This window comes from Crocodylus siamensis, chromosome 13, assembly GCF_052110815.1.
Source record: "Crocodylus siamensis isolate JL-2025a chromosome 13, ASM5211081v1, whole genome shotgun sequence".
In the NCBI taxonomy this organism is placed as follows: domain Eukaryota; kingdom Metazoa; phylum Chordata; order Crocodylia; family Crocodylidae; genus Crocodylus; species Crocodylus siamensis.
Window position 1 is genome coordinate 27,834,246 of NC_143407.1, and position 17,241 is coordinate 27,851,486.

General features: G+C 42.4%; 1 protein-coding gene across 5 annotated transcripts in view; it reads left to right on the forward strand.

Annotated features, from left to right (window-relative positions):
• The window catches only part of GALNT17 (polypeptide N-acetylgalactosaminyltransferase 17), a 339,030-nt gene extending 322,463 nt beyond the window's left edge, over positions 1-16,567 (forward strand). For 2 of the 5 annotated variants that reach the window (XM_090026684.1, XM_090026683.1), the window contains exons 10-11: positions 7,969-8,136; positions 8,821-16,567. In XM_090026684.1, the coding sequence (XP_089882810.1) occupies positions 7,969-8,136; positions 8,821-8,949 (297 nt within the window). In that variant the 3' untranslated portion in view covers positions 8,950-16,567. Of the gene's footprint in view, positions 1-7,968; positions 8,137-8,820 lie in introns of those variants that run through there. The other 3 variants (XR_016439053.1, XR_016439051.1, XM_090026685.1) reach the window with 3 other exon arrangements.
• The last annotated feature ends 674 nt before the right edge of the window (positions 16,568-17,241 follow it).

Here is a 17,241-nt window from a genome sequence, read left to right on the forward strand (position 1 = left end):
TTAGCCACTGTTGTAAATGTGCATAATTCATTCTTAAATGGCACCAACGGCATATTGCACTTTCTAGATGGAAACCTATGCCTATAAGTTTATTATTATATGAGAAACTAAATTACTCTGACATTGTCTGCTCAGCCTGGGCTTGGAGATGAATGACTAAAAGCAGGTTATTTTTCCTTCAGCTGTTTTTTGATTAAACTTAATGATGTTTTCTTTTCCTACCTGATGTTCTGAATTAAAATGTTGCATTGCTGCTAGTTTCTTTCAGCCTACCTGCCAAACAAGCTCCAAGCAGATTTTTCTTCCTGTTCTGTCTTATTCACATAGTCCTTTTCCTCTCTGTCTGAAAGCCAGTTCCTGGCAGTTCCTTTGTTTCAAACTAATCATTTGCATCGTGACTCTTTGAAAATGCTTTTAAAAAGTGGTTATTGGTGAATGCAGAAGCTTTGATATTTGGCTCCCTTGAGATTATAGGCAATGCACAAAGGAAGAAATTGGATTTTCACATCTATTGTTTAATTAATGGACTGTATATTGTAACTTAATATTGACAATACAATTAGGACTGGTATAAACATTGTGTTTAATTAACTCCTTGCTGTATATATTTAACAACAAGTAGTAACTGTTCCTACTGGCTACTGCGTTACCAGACAGCATGCTGGGAAGTGCTTCTATTAACCATTCTTTACAACCTCCCCATTTTAATGTATTAATTTCTTAATTAATAAGACTTTTTAAGAATTCCCAGTTTTAATTTATTAATTTCTATTAACCGTTCTTTCTAAACTCCTAGTTTGATATGGAACTACTCACTTGCCATCTCTCTCTAACTTTGCAACCACTCCCATATTCATTTAAATTGGTTTAACATTTACATTTCTTTTATTGGGCTAGTTCCTCAGCTGCTGTCAGTGGGGACTGCTCTTGGAGTTGTGGACGCATTTGTGGGGGAAGAATCTAAAGTGGGGTAGAAACTTTGAGCCCAATCTAAATGTGGATACTTTAACGTCCAAACCTTGCATTAAGATGCTCATGAAAGAATATCATTTGGCACTTACATGCTTGGTACTAATCTCAGCTAACAAGCCCAGGCTTTTATGCCTTGCTAAAATGCAGGGTTGCTAAGGAGGCTTGATTTCAGACCTGCAGTCCCAAGTGTATTATGGATTTTTGCATTTTCTTGATGTTGCTTTGGGGTAGCATTTGTCTTCGGGACTTCGTGTGCGTGTGTGTCGGTGTTTTGTCTCCTCTGTTTATCTTCCTTTTTGCTTTCCTTCTTCTCTTCTTTCACATAAAGCTTTCATTCATTTTCAGGTTAATTCATCACCAGGGTGGATGATGAAGAATCCTTTTATCCTGTAATTAAATTGAATCTGCTCTTGGACTCACTTTTTCTGATGGCTTCATCTTTTAAGTGATACATCATCAAAACACCTTGCAGTAATGATGTATTACACTAATAATACAGCAATACTTCATTGGAGTGTCAGAAGTGTGGTGATATATTGGTGTAATGGAACGCACTATAATACAATAAAATTTAAGATAATGTTCATCCAGCATAGCATTCCATTTAATTATAGGATAAAATATGTTTTGCCCATTTAAAGAAATAGGACTTGAGGACAAAACCATTAATATTGGAATTGTCCAAGAGTATAGAGTGTCATGGTAGATGAGAAGCATTTCAGAATAAATTGTGCTAAAAAGAAAATACTGTACTCTTTACTTATTGTGGCGAGTTGATGAGCTGCTCACTGCAGAAAAGAAGCTAAACAACCCTAAATTATTTTCCAATGGAGTCAATGAAGGTCATCAAGGCTTTTATTTTGCAGGTCCCAAGAAGTCTAATTAACTTTCTTCCATCACAGAGGAGCAACCAGCCAGAAACAGTAATCAAAGAGGATGTATTGTTAACGTCAGGCTTACGAATGAGGAGATCAAACTAAATGATGCACCAGTGCACATGTACAGCCCCAGCTTCCCCAGCTCTGTTTAAAATTTCAGAAGCTGGAGGTTAGCAAAAAGGGAAAAATAAAGGAGAAAAGAGAGAGGAAAAAACCCCCACTGTGTTGTTCAAAGAAGTGTGGCAGCTGAATTTGTTTTTATAAAGGAAGGAGGAGGAATAGCAGAGCTGCAAACCACTCTTCCTACTTGGAAACATGTTTAGAATGTGACCCCCTGGGACAGGGGACCAGAGGCAGGCCATTAGCACAACCTTGGTGACTAATCTGCAGCTACATCATGCAGCCTTTGTACTGGTGAGCCCTGGCTTAGAGGAGTAGCCCCTCGACCAAATACAAAATCAGCGCTTAGCCAGAGGCAATGCAATTCATGTTAAACTTGTCTAAACTCTTTGTTCTGTAGATACTTTTGTTGGGGTTGTATTGGCTCTTTCTCTCTCCTTTCTCTTTAACTTCCTCCTCCAAGGCCCTGTTGTGGTCTGATAGTCATCACTTACGATAATATGGAAAATTCTGCTATTCTTTCTTTCCTGAGCTGTCTATGCTCTCCAGAGTGTATTCAGCCCCTGCCTAAGTGGTACCCATGCACTGAGTGTTCAGTAGTATAGAATACATTCTTAGAAATACAACTACAAAAACTATGTTTCAGGCACTTTCAAGACAATTGGGGAACAGAATTTGTACATGTGTCTGGCTATCTGACTAGCCCTTTCACACAGCCAAGAAAGCATGGGTTTGTTCCATCAGGCATCAGTAGTTTTGCTTGGTTTTATTGCATGGATTATCATTACCGTGATTCTGCTATCTTGAAATGAATTCCTCCCCTTTGTCCCAATGCAGCCACCTTCTCTCAGAAGAACCTCACTTCCATCATTCTCCTCTGGCATATTGGTGATGAAAAAGTTAGTGTGAAAAAACTTGCCAATGACTGGAAAGTGGGAGTAATATCTTCAAAAGAATAACCTTTTGTATACATTTGCTGCTGTGAGATTACATTTTATCAGGATTCTCATCAAAGAGCCAATGAATGAATCCAAACGTTGTCATCCTATTGTCTACATGAAATAGGGCCCCTCTCAAATCTCCAAATAAATCCAGTGCCCATGTGGCCATCCCATAGGTGAATACCTGGGCAGGCATACAGAAAATAAATCCCCCAATAGAGCCTCTCTGATGTCAGAGGAGCAGCTCATCTGGGTGACTCCCACAGTACATACTGGTACAGAGTGTATCAGAATAAAGGGAAGGTTATTGGCTGGTAGGAGTGGAATAAATTGACTCTGGAAAAGGAAAGTGTACTAATATTCAAAATTACATAGTGGAGGAGATCTTGGGAGATGCCAAAGGTATTTGTTTTGAAGGAGCATAATTGGAAATGTGTCTTCACTGAGGATCTGCTAACGCCTGGGTTACTCCCAGAAACTGTAAATCCATACTACCCTTTTGCTTTCCGCTTGCTAAAAGGTTACACCTTAGGAGTCCCATTAAAAAACAGAAGAGCCAGTGTTGCTCAGTTCCCAGTTTCAATTAGATGGCTGCTCATTCCTTTTTTGCATTCTCTGACAGTCACAAAATAGTGTTTTGCCTAATATGTTTTGAATTGATGCTGCACAGTCAGCTTTGCTACCAGCACCCACAGAATTGATGAGACATAAACCTTTTGCTCTTATCCGTTGTTCTTTTAGCTTTCATATCTAGCTTAAGGATGCATTCTCATTGATCACTTTCCTCATTGATCACAGTATCTGATACTGGACCAAAAGCATACAAGAATGCAGTGTTGTTTGGAATTATGGGATGCAGCGATAACAGAATCTGACAGCTTGCATTTCCTCAGCAGAGCCATCTAGATCTAGCAACAGGGAGTTCTGAGTTGAGGGACTCTATTGCTGTAATTTGTTTTCCAGTTGAAGAGAAACTAGTAGCAGTTGGTGCCTGCTGCAAGGATATTATTTGACTTAACATTGGATTTCCTGATTTGTTTCCATTTTTTAATTTTTTTCGTTACGGCCCTTAGTTGCTGTACTGAGGGCGCCCGAAAACTTTTCATCAAAGCAGGCCATTGGACAAATAAGGCAGAATTTTCAAAAGCACTGATACGATTTAGGAGCACACTGGGTGCATCTACACATAAATTTGATCCAGGATCAGTTTGCTTGTGAGTAAATGACTCCCCAGTAAACATCCCCAGGCAGGTGTCCAAGTGGGAGCAGATTTGCTGCTAATGGTAGAAAACTGCTCCCACCTCATGGGGCCTGGCAATGGGCCCCTGCCACAACCAAGCGAAGATGTAGGCTCCCCCTGGGTACTAGCCCAGGGGTTGGCAGGGAGCACCAGGCCAGAAAACACCTCTCCAGTCTGTTCCCCATGCAACTCTACACTCAGAGCTGGACAGGAAACAGGCTCCCAAGCCTCCACCAGTAGGGAGCTCCCAGCACCAGCTCTGCAGCCGTGGGGCCGGCACTGGGTGATCCTTATCTCCCAGCACTGGCCCCATAACTGCAGAGCTTGTGCTGGGAGATAAGGATCACCCAGCGCGAGTGGATCTCCCAGCACCAGCCCCATAACCACAGAGCTGGTGCTGGGAGATGAGAGTCTCCCAGCCCCCTGCTCCCCAATTGCGATCTCAAAATGGGGGCTTGGAGCTGCCAGGGCAGCAGGGCATGGTCCCTACCCAGGCTTCAGTGGTGGATCCCACCCTGGCAGCAGTGGGAAGGAGCAATTTCCCACCCTTGGTGGCCAGCTGACTGGGAGCAGATTTGCTCCCCATGAGGCATCTACACAAGCTCTTCTGTAACACTACTAAACATGAGTAAATTTGCTACTTGCATTTGCAGGTAGCAAATTTACTCACAATTAGTGAGGTTTACTGAGCTGTAAGTATGTGCATGTGTGATTACTGCTACACATGATTACTGCTCAGTAAGCTATGCTACTTTTCAGTAAAGCATCTCATGTAGGCACTGAGTCTTGTGCTTCTAAGTCACTTGCAGAGATACCCAAACTAAGCCTGCATATGTCAGGTCCAGGGCTGGAAGTAGTCAGGCTACCATATCACCGCTCTGGACCTCTTCAGGTGTTATGTGTCAACAGGACTCAAAGTAGAGAAAATTAAAGAAAGAGCTTATTAGCCCAAGTGCCATGCCTCGCTAACATAGGCATCCTGCATTCAGGTATCTCCACCCAGTACCACTTTGCACCAGTGCGATATACTATTAAGGTCTTCTGAAAATCCTACCCCTAAATAAGAATAACGCCTCAGTTCAGGTACACAACATTAACAGTCCTGAACAGCTTTCTTTCTGGAGTGGTATTTCCCTGAAATAACTGTCTACAGCCTGGGGTTGATGCGTGGGAAAAAAAACAGACAGTGAATATTAAAGCAAGTGCAATGCAAACTCTATTTTGGGTGACAGTGAGCTAGATCCAACATTATACAGTATGCTAAAGATGATCCAATGTGTTTAGGGCTGTCTCTGTCTCTCGCTGTTTTACCCAGTAGGCTATACATCTAATATATCCATGCAATGCATTTTTCACTAAATCCCTATTTTGTTTCTCAGATCATTTCATTTTCTAGCACCCCCTAAACTTCCTCACAATGAATTTTTGCTCTAGTTACTTTTCCCACCACATTAAGAAATAACATATAAGAACTGAAATTATAATGCCTGGTGGGTACTGCACAAACTGACTGAAGACAAGCTGCCAAAGATCATAAAAGAAAAGATGCCTAATGCAATAATTATGCATATGGTAACTAATGTTTCAAAAGCAGCATAAAGGAAATGACTTGTACTGCATGTTTGTTCTTAGAGATGGATTTCTTAAAGTGAAAGTATTAAGAAAGGGTTTTTATTTTTCCTTTTGTCTTTTCCTTCTGTTGCCATTCAGACACTAATTCAGTTCAGTTGCTTTGCTTAATCACATGCTCTCAGTCAAGGAACATTTGATGAATCAAGCCTGAAGCAGTGAAAACAGCAGACCCATCAAAAACCAATAGTCCAAAATTGTGCCATTCTGCTGTACTTGATTTGTTTTAGCATTATTCGGATGCTCTACACATTGTGCGCCATCATGTCTCTCTGCTTAGAATCTCACATGTTGCAGCGTTGAGGTAATTAAGGTACCATCACGCAGAGAAGATGAATTCCCATTTGAAAGATTGGTAAACTGAGGCACAAAGGGGTTAAATGTCTTCCCTAAGCCTAGGCAGGAAATCAGTGATAGAGTTAGAATCTTGACTTCCTTTAATATCTAGACAGTCCACCTTTCTGATACACATGCCCCACCCCAGCAAAACTGAGAACATGAGCAAACCCAAAAAGACAAAAACAAATGCTTATTGTACAGAGATCGTTCCCAATATTACTGCTAAAGGGCCACATGATCCCCTATTAGACTTCCATTCATTGTAAAGGAAGTGGGGTCAGGAGAGTATCTGTGGACCTCACTGCTGTAGAGCTTTTAAGGGACCAGGCAGCATTGGATAACTGGCACTGAATAGCACCATCATGCCTGGATATGCCCTACCTAGTTTTGGCCTAGTCCTGTCCCCTTGCACCACCTGGAGACCTGCTGCACCAAACAAATCCCTGCAAATTTGCTCAAGTAGCAGCTCCATTAGTAGTCAATAAATAATATGCTTGCCAAAAGTAGGAGACAGTTGTACATGCCAATCCGGTCATGTGTTTTTATAACTAAGCCAAACAAAATAAAGGGAAGGCAAAATTAGATTCAAACACTTTAACTATATCTGTCTGTATTGGATCAAGTCAGCCCATTTGTGCATTGTTTTAACTTTATTTTTGGTGTTTAATTATTCTAACAAAGATAACTCTAACTCCCACTGTGATTTACTGCCTCTCTTTAAACATCTGGGTCACAGATATGCTCAGTTAATTAATGTGCTGAATACGCCTCATTTGTCTACTGGAGAATGGATTGATTCATATTTTAAATAAGCAGCTGTGTATATCTTTCCCCCAAACTATAAAAAGCAGGCTGTCACTCATCTCTTTTCACGCCATGCATTTAAATATGTTTAGGGAAATATTTTGGTGGTATTTTTTAAACATTGCAAATGTATCGTCCCTTTATCTTAAACAGCCATACACAGAACTGGACTATTTTTTAACCAAGTCAGGTGCACCAACTATGAATGGAGGGAAATGAAGGGGAGGAGAGGTGGAGGGCGAAAGATCTGCTTCCAATAGATGATCTTTACCCAGCTGCAAAATATCTTTTTCCAAGATACTTACAAGCCAGCTCTGATTCCTTCCGCTAGCAACCCTGACATTACCTCCAAACGAGAGACTGGATTTTCAGGATTCATGGGAGAAATCGGTTTTGTGCCACAAAGATACTGGGAAGAACCCAACATTAGACATGGTCTTACCCAATGGCCCACTTCCACCTCTTTCCCCAGTTCAAACATGGACATTCCTGGGAGATGCGATTACAGACCAAATCCCTCAGCCGGCCAACTTGCCAACTAGCTCCAGTCTCGGAGCTACTGCAGGACAGTTCCAGACACAGCAGCCCCATCATTTAGTTGCCAAAACCAGAATCTACTGCCAAGCACATTGGAAGCAGCATGACCAAACTAGCCAGCTGGCCTGAATCTAAAACTAGGAGATTATTAATCACCCTGATGAGCATGCTATCGTCACCCAAAGAACAATCTAGAAGAATCTAAATGTGTGGTGGAGCTAGTGATCAGGGGTATAGCTGAATATATGGGTGACTTTATACAGAGCTTATGTAACGCCCCCCCCACCCCACCCCCGAGTGTGACCATAAAATTGGGCTGGAAATTTCTTGAGAAAAGGCTTTCCCTTGTCGTTCCTACCTGCTCCTTTTCCCAGACTCATTGGTTCGTGGGAGAAATCAGTTTGGGATCAGGTGGCTGCTAGTGTTTGATGTGGCTCGGTCTCTTCCTGCGTCTCTTCTCATAACTCTCAAGAAGTACTAACTGTCTTTCTCCCCCAATCGTCCCCAGCTGGCCCGCTACACCAAGGAGGGATTCCTTCACCTAGGGGCCCTTGGGACTACGACTCTCTTGCCTGACACCCGCTGCCTGGTGGATAACATGAAAAGCCGGTTCCCTCAGCTCCTCGATTGCGACAAGGTCAAGAGCAGCCTCCATAAACGCTGGAATTTCTTACAGGTTTGTCCAGCACGCCCATATTCTGCCTCGCGTGGCTCTGCTGGCCTGCACCACTTGTTATTTGACATAATGTGGAGTGAGAGCTTCTCTTTGAAAACAAGGATGTTCTCTGATACACTGGAGAGAAAGGTGTTCTCCTCCCATTCACCACTTATACTTGCCCAGAAATCTGTTCTGGCCTTGTGGAATAGCTCATTCAGCCTCAGAACAACTTCATCTTAATGAAATATTGTAACATATAAAAGGTGTTTTTCCTTTAAGCTCAGGTGGGTAGAGGGTCTTATATTTTGGGTGCATAAGGTCTCAAATTCATAAGGCCTGATGACTGCTGTTGTGCCTGGGTCCATATGGCCATGGTTTTATTACAGAAGAGTTCTCCAGACAGGGGGTAGCATATCATATGAAGGCTCAGTGTATAGGCTTCTGTCTCCAATACACAGGGGTTATTGCAGGTTGCAGATTTTCAGCATCACCTGAAGAAGTAGGGACTTTTAGTTGGGGGCTGAAGGAGCCTTGCTGCAGTTTCCAGTGATTCGCGTAGTGCCTGTTATTACTTTGCATTAGTGCCGTGCTAATGCACTTTGCAGATATAAAGGATGACGCCAACCCTGTCCCGACAAGCGTGCATGCAGTCCTGGGTTTGCTCTGCAGAGGATGTGTACTTACCTGTGCCTTTGCTTTTAGAATGGTGCAATCCTGAATAAGGGGACCGGCCGCTGTCTGGAAGTGGAGAACAGAGGAATGTCTGGCATCGATCTGATTCTTCGCAGCTGTACAGGGCAAAGGTGGACCATTAAAAACTTCATCAAGTAAAGGTATCAAGGCTAGAACAGTCTGAAGAACTTGTCTTGAAACACGCCTGACTTGGACCAATCCGACTGGAACCTTTTGGGAAGAAAGAAAAGTAAAATCGGAGCTCTGTTCACGTTACCTGTAGAGAACCTTGAGGGAAATGGGCATTTGTGTCTTTTTTTTTTTTTTTTATTGGATATTAGTGTCTTGCAGCTGGCCCCAACTGAGTGAAATAGGGTCAGAACTGCTATTTAATTCTAGCAAGCACTCTGAAGGTATTGCTTATTTCTGCTGGGATGACTGTAATAAGCCCATGCAGTCTTGTGAACATTGTACTGACAGAGAAGTGTTGCTTTCCCAGATGACTTGAAGCTCTGATGAAGGGCCAGCAAAGCTTATACCAGGATCAGAAGCAAGAAACCTTGGAAAGCACCCCCGCCCCTGGCAAGCAAGCATCTGAAAGAAAAAGGCTGCCAAGGTTGCAAGCTTAGAATGAGCTGAGATAAATCTACTGGGTGTTTTAAGATGTGCTCCTCTCTCTCCCTCTCCCCCCACCCCACAACCCTATACAACAAAGCTTCTATTTGAATCTGGAACAAGCATGCTTTAAAATGAAGGTCTCAGAAATATCCCCCTTATCCCCTTGATTTGCCCCTCCCAGCATCGGGATCTCATTGACCTAAGTCAGTTTGAAATAAAAATGTTGATTTTTTTTTTTCTGTTGCTCCCACCTCCATGCACACGTGCCTCCTACAACAGCAGCAATACCCAGCCTCAGTCCTTAAAATCATTTCGCGGTGTCATCGCCGCCCTCCTCACTGCTGAACACGTTGTCGGAACAGGTTTTCTTGTCCCCGTTGCAGCAATATCCCACCAGCATCCTCAATGTGTTCTCCTCCAGAAAAGAAAAAAATACTTTCCCAGGTCTTCCCCGAGGCTGACTGATACTTTTTCACAGCAACTCCAATGGACTGCCAACTGCAGGACCAGTGCGGGATGCTCTCAGCAAGGAGGACCAACAGAAGTCTCCCTGCCCGATAGGCAGACTTATCAGTAGAAAAGCAAGATATCAGTCAGCACCGTGGGGAGCCTTGCAGAGTTGTGACAGAACTAAATCTCATCTTTATCCCCTTTGCTCTTCTCTGCTTTTCAAAGTGGTGATAACCATACAAGGCCCACAGACATGCCAAGAACAAGCACCAGGAGAGAAGATCCTGCTAGGCTTTCCTCAGACCGAAGCAGTGGGATACATTCTTAAAATACCCTAATTATGAGTGAAGACAAAATAAGGACTTAAAGAAAAAATAATCCTTCTTCCCTTGGTTCATCCTCTTCCCACCAATGGATTTGCTCTACCACTGTTCATGTGTCAGTGTTGTTATAGCCTGCTTACAACCTTTCTGGCTTTTGTGTTTCTTTATGAGCATTGGCTAAGTAAAGGGGGAGGGGGGTTAACAGATAAATGAACAGCAATTTGGTTCAATACTGATCTGGTGCTAGTTTCTTCTCCAGCCATCATGATTGGCTGGAGGCACTCTCACCTTCTCATTTTTGAACCATAAGGATATTTGCTGCCAAATATTCTCAGTAATCATTGGTGACCTTTATGCCGGGTTACAGTTCAGGGTTACTAAGAAAGGGAAGTAGGAACACGCCAAGTTATGGTGTTTTACATGGATGTTAAAGAGTTTATTCCATGACGAGCTTTGCTGGTTGGGGGAGGGGGGCTAATAATCCTCCCTTTATCTTTCTCACAGAATAATAATGTTTTTTCTGGTTGCCCTCTGGTTAGGGTGCACTAAAAATATATTAATATATGAGATGTATGTGTATATATGATTCCCAAAGACTGGATGTGCACAGAGTTGTTTGCTGCAGAGCACTCTTGCCTGTCTTCCGTTTGGGTCAAGAAGATGCTACCTTGATGTTTAATGAATTTAATTTTCAGTGCCATGCAACAGGTTTATAGCTGCTGATTTAGTAATTTATTGGAGAGAAGCAGATGTATTTCATTATTCCTTCTATGGCAATGAATGTCATGTAGGAGCGATCATTCATGCTTGACAAGGCTCCCTCATCAATTGGCATTTTCTCTCATTTCCCCTTTCCCCTACCCCACTGTCCTTAATGAAGTGAAATCTTTTAGTTGTCCCAAATTGCAAAGTAGAGAGTCAATGTAGAATTTTGCTCTCTTATTAGCTGTTGCATCATCTCTTGTGTAATAAATTTTAGCACTTACAAAACCAATATGATTTATGTTTTCAAAGGTATATTAATTTTTGCCCCTTCCAAGGAAAGCAATTTGCCAGGAAATGAATGTCAAGACAGTTTGGGGGTCCTGGTGGAAAATAAACGTAAAAGCAGTAAAATTCGCTCTATTTAAGTACTTTGTCTGGATTTTCAGCAGTAAAAATCTCATAATGTTTAATGCTGGGACATCTGAACAGGGATAAATCTTAAAACAATCCCAAACTCTTGGGGTGATTACAAACCTAGGAATTAGTTTTACCAGCCTGGAACCCTTAACTAGCATTCCAAAAGCCGCCTACATTGTTACGACAGTATTTACAGGCCTGTGTTCCCAATGAATCTTGAAAAATGGGCTCTTATCTCATGTTGAATGGAGTTTTCTGTGAGATTTCTTTTACTTCTTGTCTCCGCTTGGACCAGATGGGCCAAGAAGTAGTATCACTGATGCATTTTCTTCCAGTTCTGGCTAAAACCCTTTGCTTGGCTTGGGGATTTGCCTTCTGGAGGTGATTGTCGGAAAGAAACTGAACCTGTGTTATGATTGGGTTCGATTTCCCTCTGCACTCATATAGTTTCAGGTGGTTATTCTGAATAAATGTGGAAGCTAAATGGTCTTTAGACTTGCTTGTACCTGACTGGAAGAACAGCTGGGAATGCCAGGCAAGGCAAGGAGTCGGGTCAAACACTTGACAAATATTAGGCTCTAGAAACTGAATGAACAGCAAGACTTTGTTCAGTCCTATTGTCACAGCTGAGCTGATGGACAGAAAGGAGGCATTCATGTAGCACAAATCGTTCTTGCATCTTGGATGGCAGTATGTGGAGATGGCCCAAATCACAGTCCGATACAAACACTCCTCAAGTTAGATTCTCCTACAAACCTAGATTAACTGTTGTATCTTGTGCCTATCTCTAGTAATATGTTAATTGCTTTAGCAACTGACATCCAGGTGGTTCTTATTAAATACATGATTTGAGTCTTGCCTCCTGAGTAATTTCAAAAGGATTGAATGCCACTGAAATATAGAGGGATTCATTCTTCTCTGCTGCCTATTAAATACAAAAGTGTTTTTAATGGAACTTACGTTTAAAAAAAGAAATGAAAATGAAGGAGAGATCAGGAGAGATTGCCTATGCAGATTAACCTGCCATTTCATCCATCCATGCAGTCTGCCAGTCACAAAGATAATGAAATTATATACAAAGAATCAGAGAAGAGAAAAGGCACAAGAAAATGTGTTGCTTCTGAGTGATTCATTCCATACCCTGATGGGAGGACTGGGTGCTTAAAACTCTTTTTAAGGATAACATGCGGCTGATGAAAGAACACCTGCATTTTTATTGCTATACAATTTTGTAAATGTATGATTTTATAAGGGCCAAGTCCAGGTCAGAGGGAACTATCCGATCAACCTATTTCATGGGACTTTGAAGTCAACAATGAGCTCTTATTCTCACGCTCCATTTAGTGTATTTTTGCCGCTGTCCTGGGCAGATAGCCAGACTTTTAGAAAGTTCACTTTAAACCGTCAAATGAAGTCAAACTGCTTTCATTTCAAAGTCAAAGTTTAACTCATACACCCCCAACAGAAAAAGCTCTCTGCTTGACCACTGAGCAATTTAAGCACTCATCCACAGCTAATGAGCATAGAGTTAAGCACTCCATTATGCAGTGTGAAATTAAGCCTTCTGAAGCCTATATATATAGCCCTGTGAAGCAGCTAAGAAACCACAGATGAGAATTTTGCCTTGTTTTAGCAAGAGGAATACAGAAAGCTTATGTGACCGTTAGAAATCCCACCTGAAATTCCCAGGCCATCTGGATAATGCATGAAGGGCTGGTCCTTTCTAAATTAAACCAAAGTGTCCTGTAAATCTGCAGTAAGTGTCAGACTAACTTTTTGTTGAGTTCAGTGATCTGAATTCTGGAGCTCTCCTGGCCTCGTCAGCCTGACAACTAAAAAAAAGGTAAGGCCTCACAGTATTCTGCCTCTTTACAGAGGCCTGGTGGATAATTGAAAGATTAGTTGAGAGCTTTTGGGTATTTTGGGAGGTGGGCAGGTGTCAAAACTAGTTTTATCATTAAGTACAAATTGAAATTATCGATGCCTTCAATCCTACAGATACTTCCTGGAAGGAGTTGGAAGGCTGCAGGACAATTCAGGTGCATAAAGTTGTGCATGCCTGCGTGCACGTTTGCAGAATCAGGGCCAGAGATGGACAAAATGGGCATGTTCTGTCAGAAGTGGAAGGACTAACTTTGAGCCAAAAATAAAATAAATCGGCCAAGTTGAGTCTCAGCTGCAGGCTTGAAAACTAATGTCCTAAACAGATTCCTCGGTGAACTCCCACAGTAGTCTTAACCAGGTAAAGTATCTTTATTGTCCGTCCTAACTTTCATACAGTGTTGTTGAACTAGGTTCTAACTCTGCTACCCTCAAAAGTTGGTAACGTTTTTGTCTCCAGACAGGGAGGTATCTTGATAAATGGTCCTGTCTGAGAGGTAGTGGATCTTCATCAGGGAATGGTGTGATACCAGTACTGACAAGAAGTTAAAAGCTTCTGTTAACCCCACTGAAAATTTGGGCTATGGACCAACAGATTTGGGCCAGCGCGGGCACATCTACATGGGCTGTTAATTCGCAGTACGTAGGCTTACTAGACAGTAAAATACTGCCTGGTCCATGCTATGTGGACCTGCTCCAGGGAAGAGGTGAGGGCTGGCTTCCCAGGTCCTGCCTGCTCCCCAGAGCAGCCATCTCCACGCTGCTTTGCGGGGACAGCCGGGTGTTGGATTCCCAGCCCCCACTGCCAGTTCCTGCCAGGACCCAGTCCTGGCACTGATCAGGCAACAGAGCACTCCCCGTCTCCTGTGGTCCCCTGCTGCCTAGGCTGATCAGGAGCAAATTTGCTGCTGGTTTGCATCTACACAAGTGTTATTGTGCATTGTCTATTGCACAGTTAGTTTACTACCTGTATTTACAGGTAGTAGCTAACTGTGCAGTAGATTAATTTATTGCACAGTAAATAATGTGTGCACATTTAAGCAGGGACTCTTTACTGCACTGTAAATTAGTTCACTGCACAGCAAAATATCTCATGTAGACACACCCCATTTAGAGCAGTTCAGTATCTACTGCCAGTCTGGCACAAAGTATCCTTAATTTCAGTGGGATTTGCCCCATATAAATACATTGGACCACAGTTTCCACGTCAAGATCTTAAGTAATTTGTTGTCTGCAATGTCCCATGTATACTGAACATCAGCAAATTAATAATCCTGGCATCGGCTCCAATATCTCCCAATATGCTAAATGTTTGTTTAGAAGAAATAGAAGAATTGGTACTCCAGATCCTTCAAATCTAGTGCTGTGTTTCTGTTAGAGGCCTATATCAGACGCTTCAGAAAAAAAGCAAAATAAAAATAATAATAATACACCTGGGCAACTCTTTAGACATTTCTCTCAAAGGAAGGTTTTCTTTTTAATCTCACTTGGCAGTACACTTATGCTCTGAGACACAGCGGATAATAGCTCTCAGAACTTTTTTCCCTAGCAATTGTAACTACAAGGGGTTTTTTTGGTTATATTCAAGTGTCTCACGGGAAAGCAAGAACCTGTGCAGGAACTAATTCCTTATTGTGCTCTTCTGACATCGTAAATATAGGGAAAGTACCCTGTTCTGTAATAGTAAAGAAAAGGAGCCCTGTGGGAAACCTCTATCAGCTCTTTGTAATTTCAGAGAGAGTACAGTGGCAGCTGGATCTTGCTAGCCCTCCAAGTTTCATCCAGGCATGGAAATGGTCTCTTGAGTACAAAGGGCCCCTAATATTGGAGTAAGTGGCCATGGGGAAAATCAACCCGGTGTAGGGGGCTCAGTTGCATAGAGCCAAAGTAGTTGATCTCATGTCCTTCCCCCTACCCTGGCCGGGACAAAAGGGAGCTGAGCAAGGATTTCTCCATGACCTTTACCGACTTAAGATACCATAATAGGCATCAATGAAGAGCCTTCACTGCCTACACAAAGGCACCTTGGATTGTCTCTAAAGAGAAGATATTGGGAAGCCTAGCGGGTAGCGTTACCTGTATATTATTCACACATATGTGTGCTTTCTGACTTTCAGGAGAGAGAGTTTTTTGGGGGTAAGGCGAGAAGGGAAGTTTGTTATTACATGGAAATGATTTCCCCCTGAACCGTGCCTGGCAGTGTGGAGTCTTTGTCCGTCCATTAACTTACGGTTCCATTGATTTTTCCCACCCCCCTACAGAATGAAAGAAGCAAAAGGCGCAGAAAATAGCAAGAGTAAGTCTTCGCCTGCTGAGACAAAGTGCTCCTAAATTCAGGTCAGAAATGAGTTGTCAGCTGTGAAGATGATAGGGGAAACTTTAAGCCCTTACTCTTAAAGGGCCTGGGTGTAAAAATCCATCACTTGCAAGCAGGCTCACTGCATACGCCTCTTTTTTAGCTCTGTTTTGTGGCTAACCCTTGTTACTTGCAGCTAGGGGATCACAGTTGGAAGAAAGTACATTACTCTTCCCCTGCTCCGTGCCCTAGGGCCCATTTACCCTGCTGGAGCCCACCAATCTTGCTCAGCCCCTGGGAATAGGAGTATGAGAGAAAACAGGAAGAAAAGCAGCAATGTATTTTGTTGGTAGTGGGGCTGGGTGTGTGATTTGGATCAGATCCTCACTGGTGTAAATTATCATCGTCCCGCTGGCTTTGGTGGAACAACATTGGATTATGCCAGCCAGGGATCTCAGACGTATTTGCAGGGTTGTGTTTTGTTCTGTTCTCTGGGACTGGTTGAGGTGGTTCCCCCTCCCCGCCCAACTTCCCCCTTTAATGCCATCTTTTTACTTTCACTCCCATCCTGTCTTCAGCTTCAGTGCTATTTCTGTCCCCTTTTCCCTTTGTCTTTAGCACCACCTTGTTTTATTTTGTGTCTGTGGCTGCCGTACATTCGGCTCCTTTTTTTCTCAGCGTGAATTTTTTCCATCCAGCTCCCCTCAGCTCCTTTATTCTCCATGCATTTTTCTTTGTTCAGTTTCTCTTTTGCCATTTCTTTCAATTGTTTATTTCCACTTCTTTTTTTCTGGTTATTTCATTCAGGGCTCTCTCATCTCTTTTTAACTGCTGCTTTGTTTTCTCCATAGCTTTGTTCTCTCCTCTCGGTGTTTTGCGCTTTATACATCACTGTTTTACTGTTTAGATTTCCCCATCTCCTGTCTAAGTCTCCTCTGTTTTTTCCCTCTCCAGATTCATTCTCTTTTGAGATTGAATCCAGCATAGGCATAATGGCTAAGTATTTCTCTTTCTTTAAACTGTAACCATTAGTGTCTGTATTTCAGATGCATTTACTTTCTAATGCTAATAAATAAGCATCCACACAGCTACTGGTATTTTTATAGTCACACAACAAAGCCTGCCTTTTAATCAGTGTTGAAATGCACCCAGACAGCATGGGTTACTTTTGTTGGTACTTTCCAAGTGGGCTCTGTGTCTAGCAAGCTGAGAGAGAACCAGTATCTGCCCAGCTCAGATAGTCCTGTATCATTTAAAACCAAGCTACGTTACAGAAAAGGGATGTGATAAAAGCCCCAGAATCAGACCCTAAAACACAGCCATCTCCTTTAGCAGTATATTCTTGATGATGCCAAAGCAGGACTGAGAGGATGAGTCTTAGTCAATGGACTTAGAGCAGCATGTGATATTGTGGATTGCAGGATTACAGCCTGTAAAGGACATCCAAATGCATACGAAAAGGTAAGTCTACTCCAAGAGATCAAACGTAGTCTGAAAGAGCTTGAAAGTTTCCAGGTTCTTCCAACCCTCATGAAATATTCAGCCTGTGCCAAAACTGACAAAATAATTTTGATTCCTATTCAGCAGGCAAGGCGCCTGTGACTACACTTGGTTTTGCCATCAAGAATTTGTTTCTTACCCTGCCACCATAGATAAAGCCATGAAGGGAAGCACCCATAACATAGTGAAAAGGCAGATGGACTGTTAGATCTTTACAAGAGCATTGCATTCGACTATTATGTCTGTATATATAACTAACCT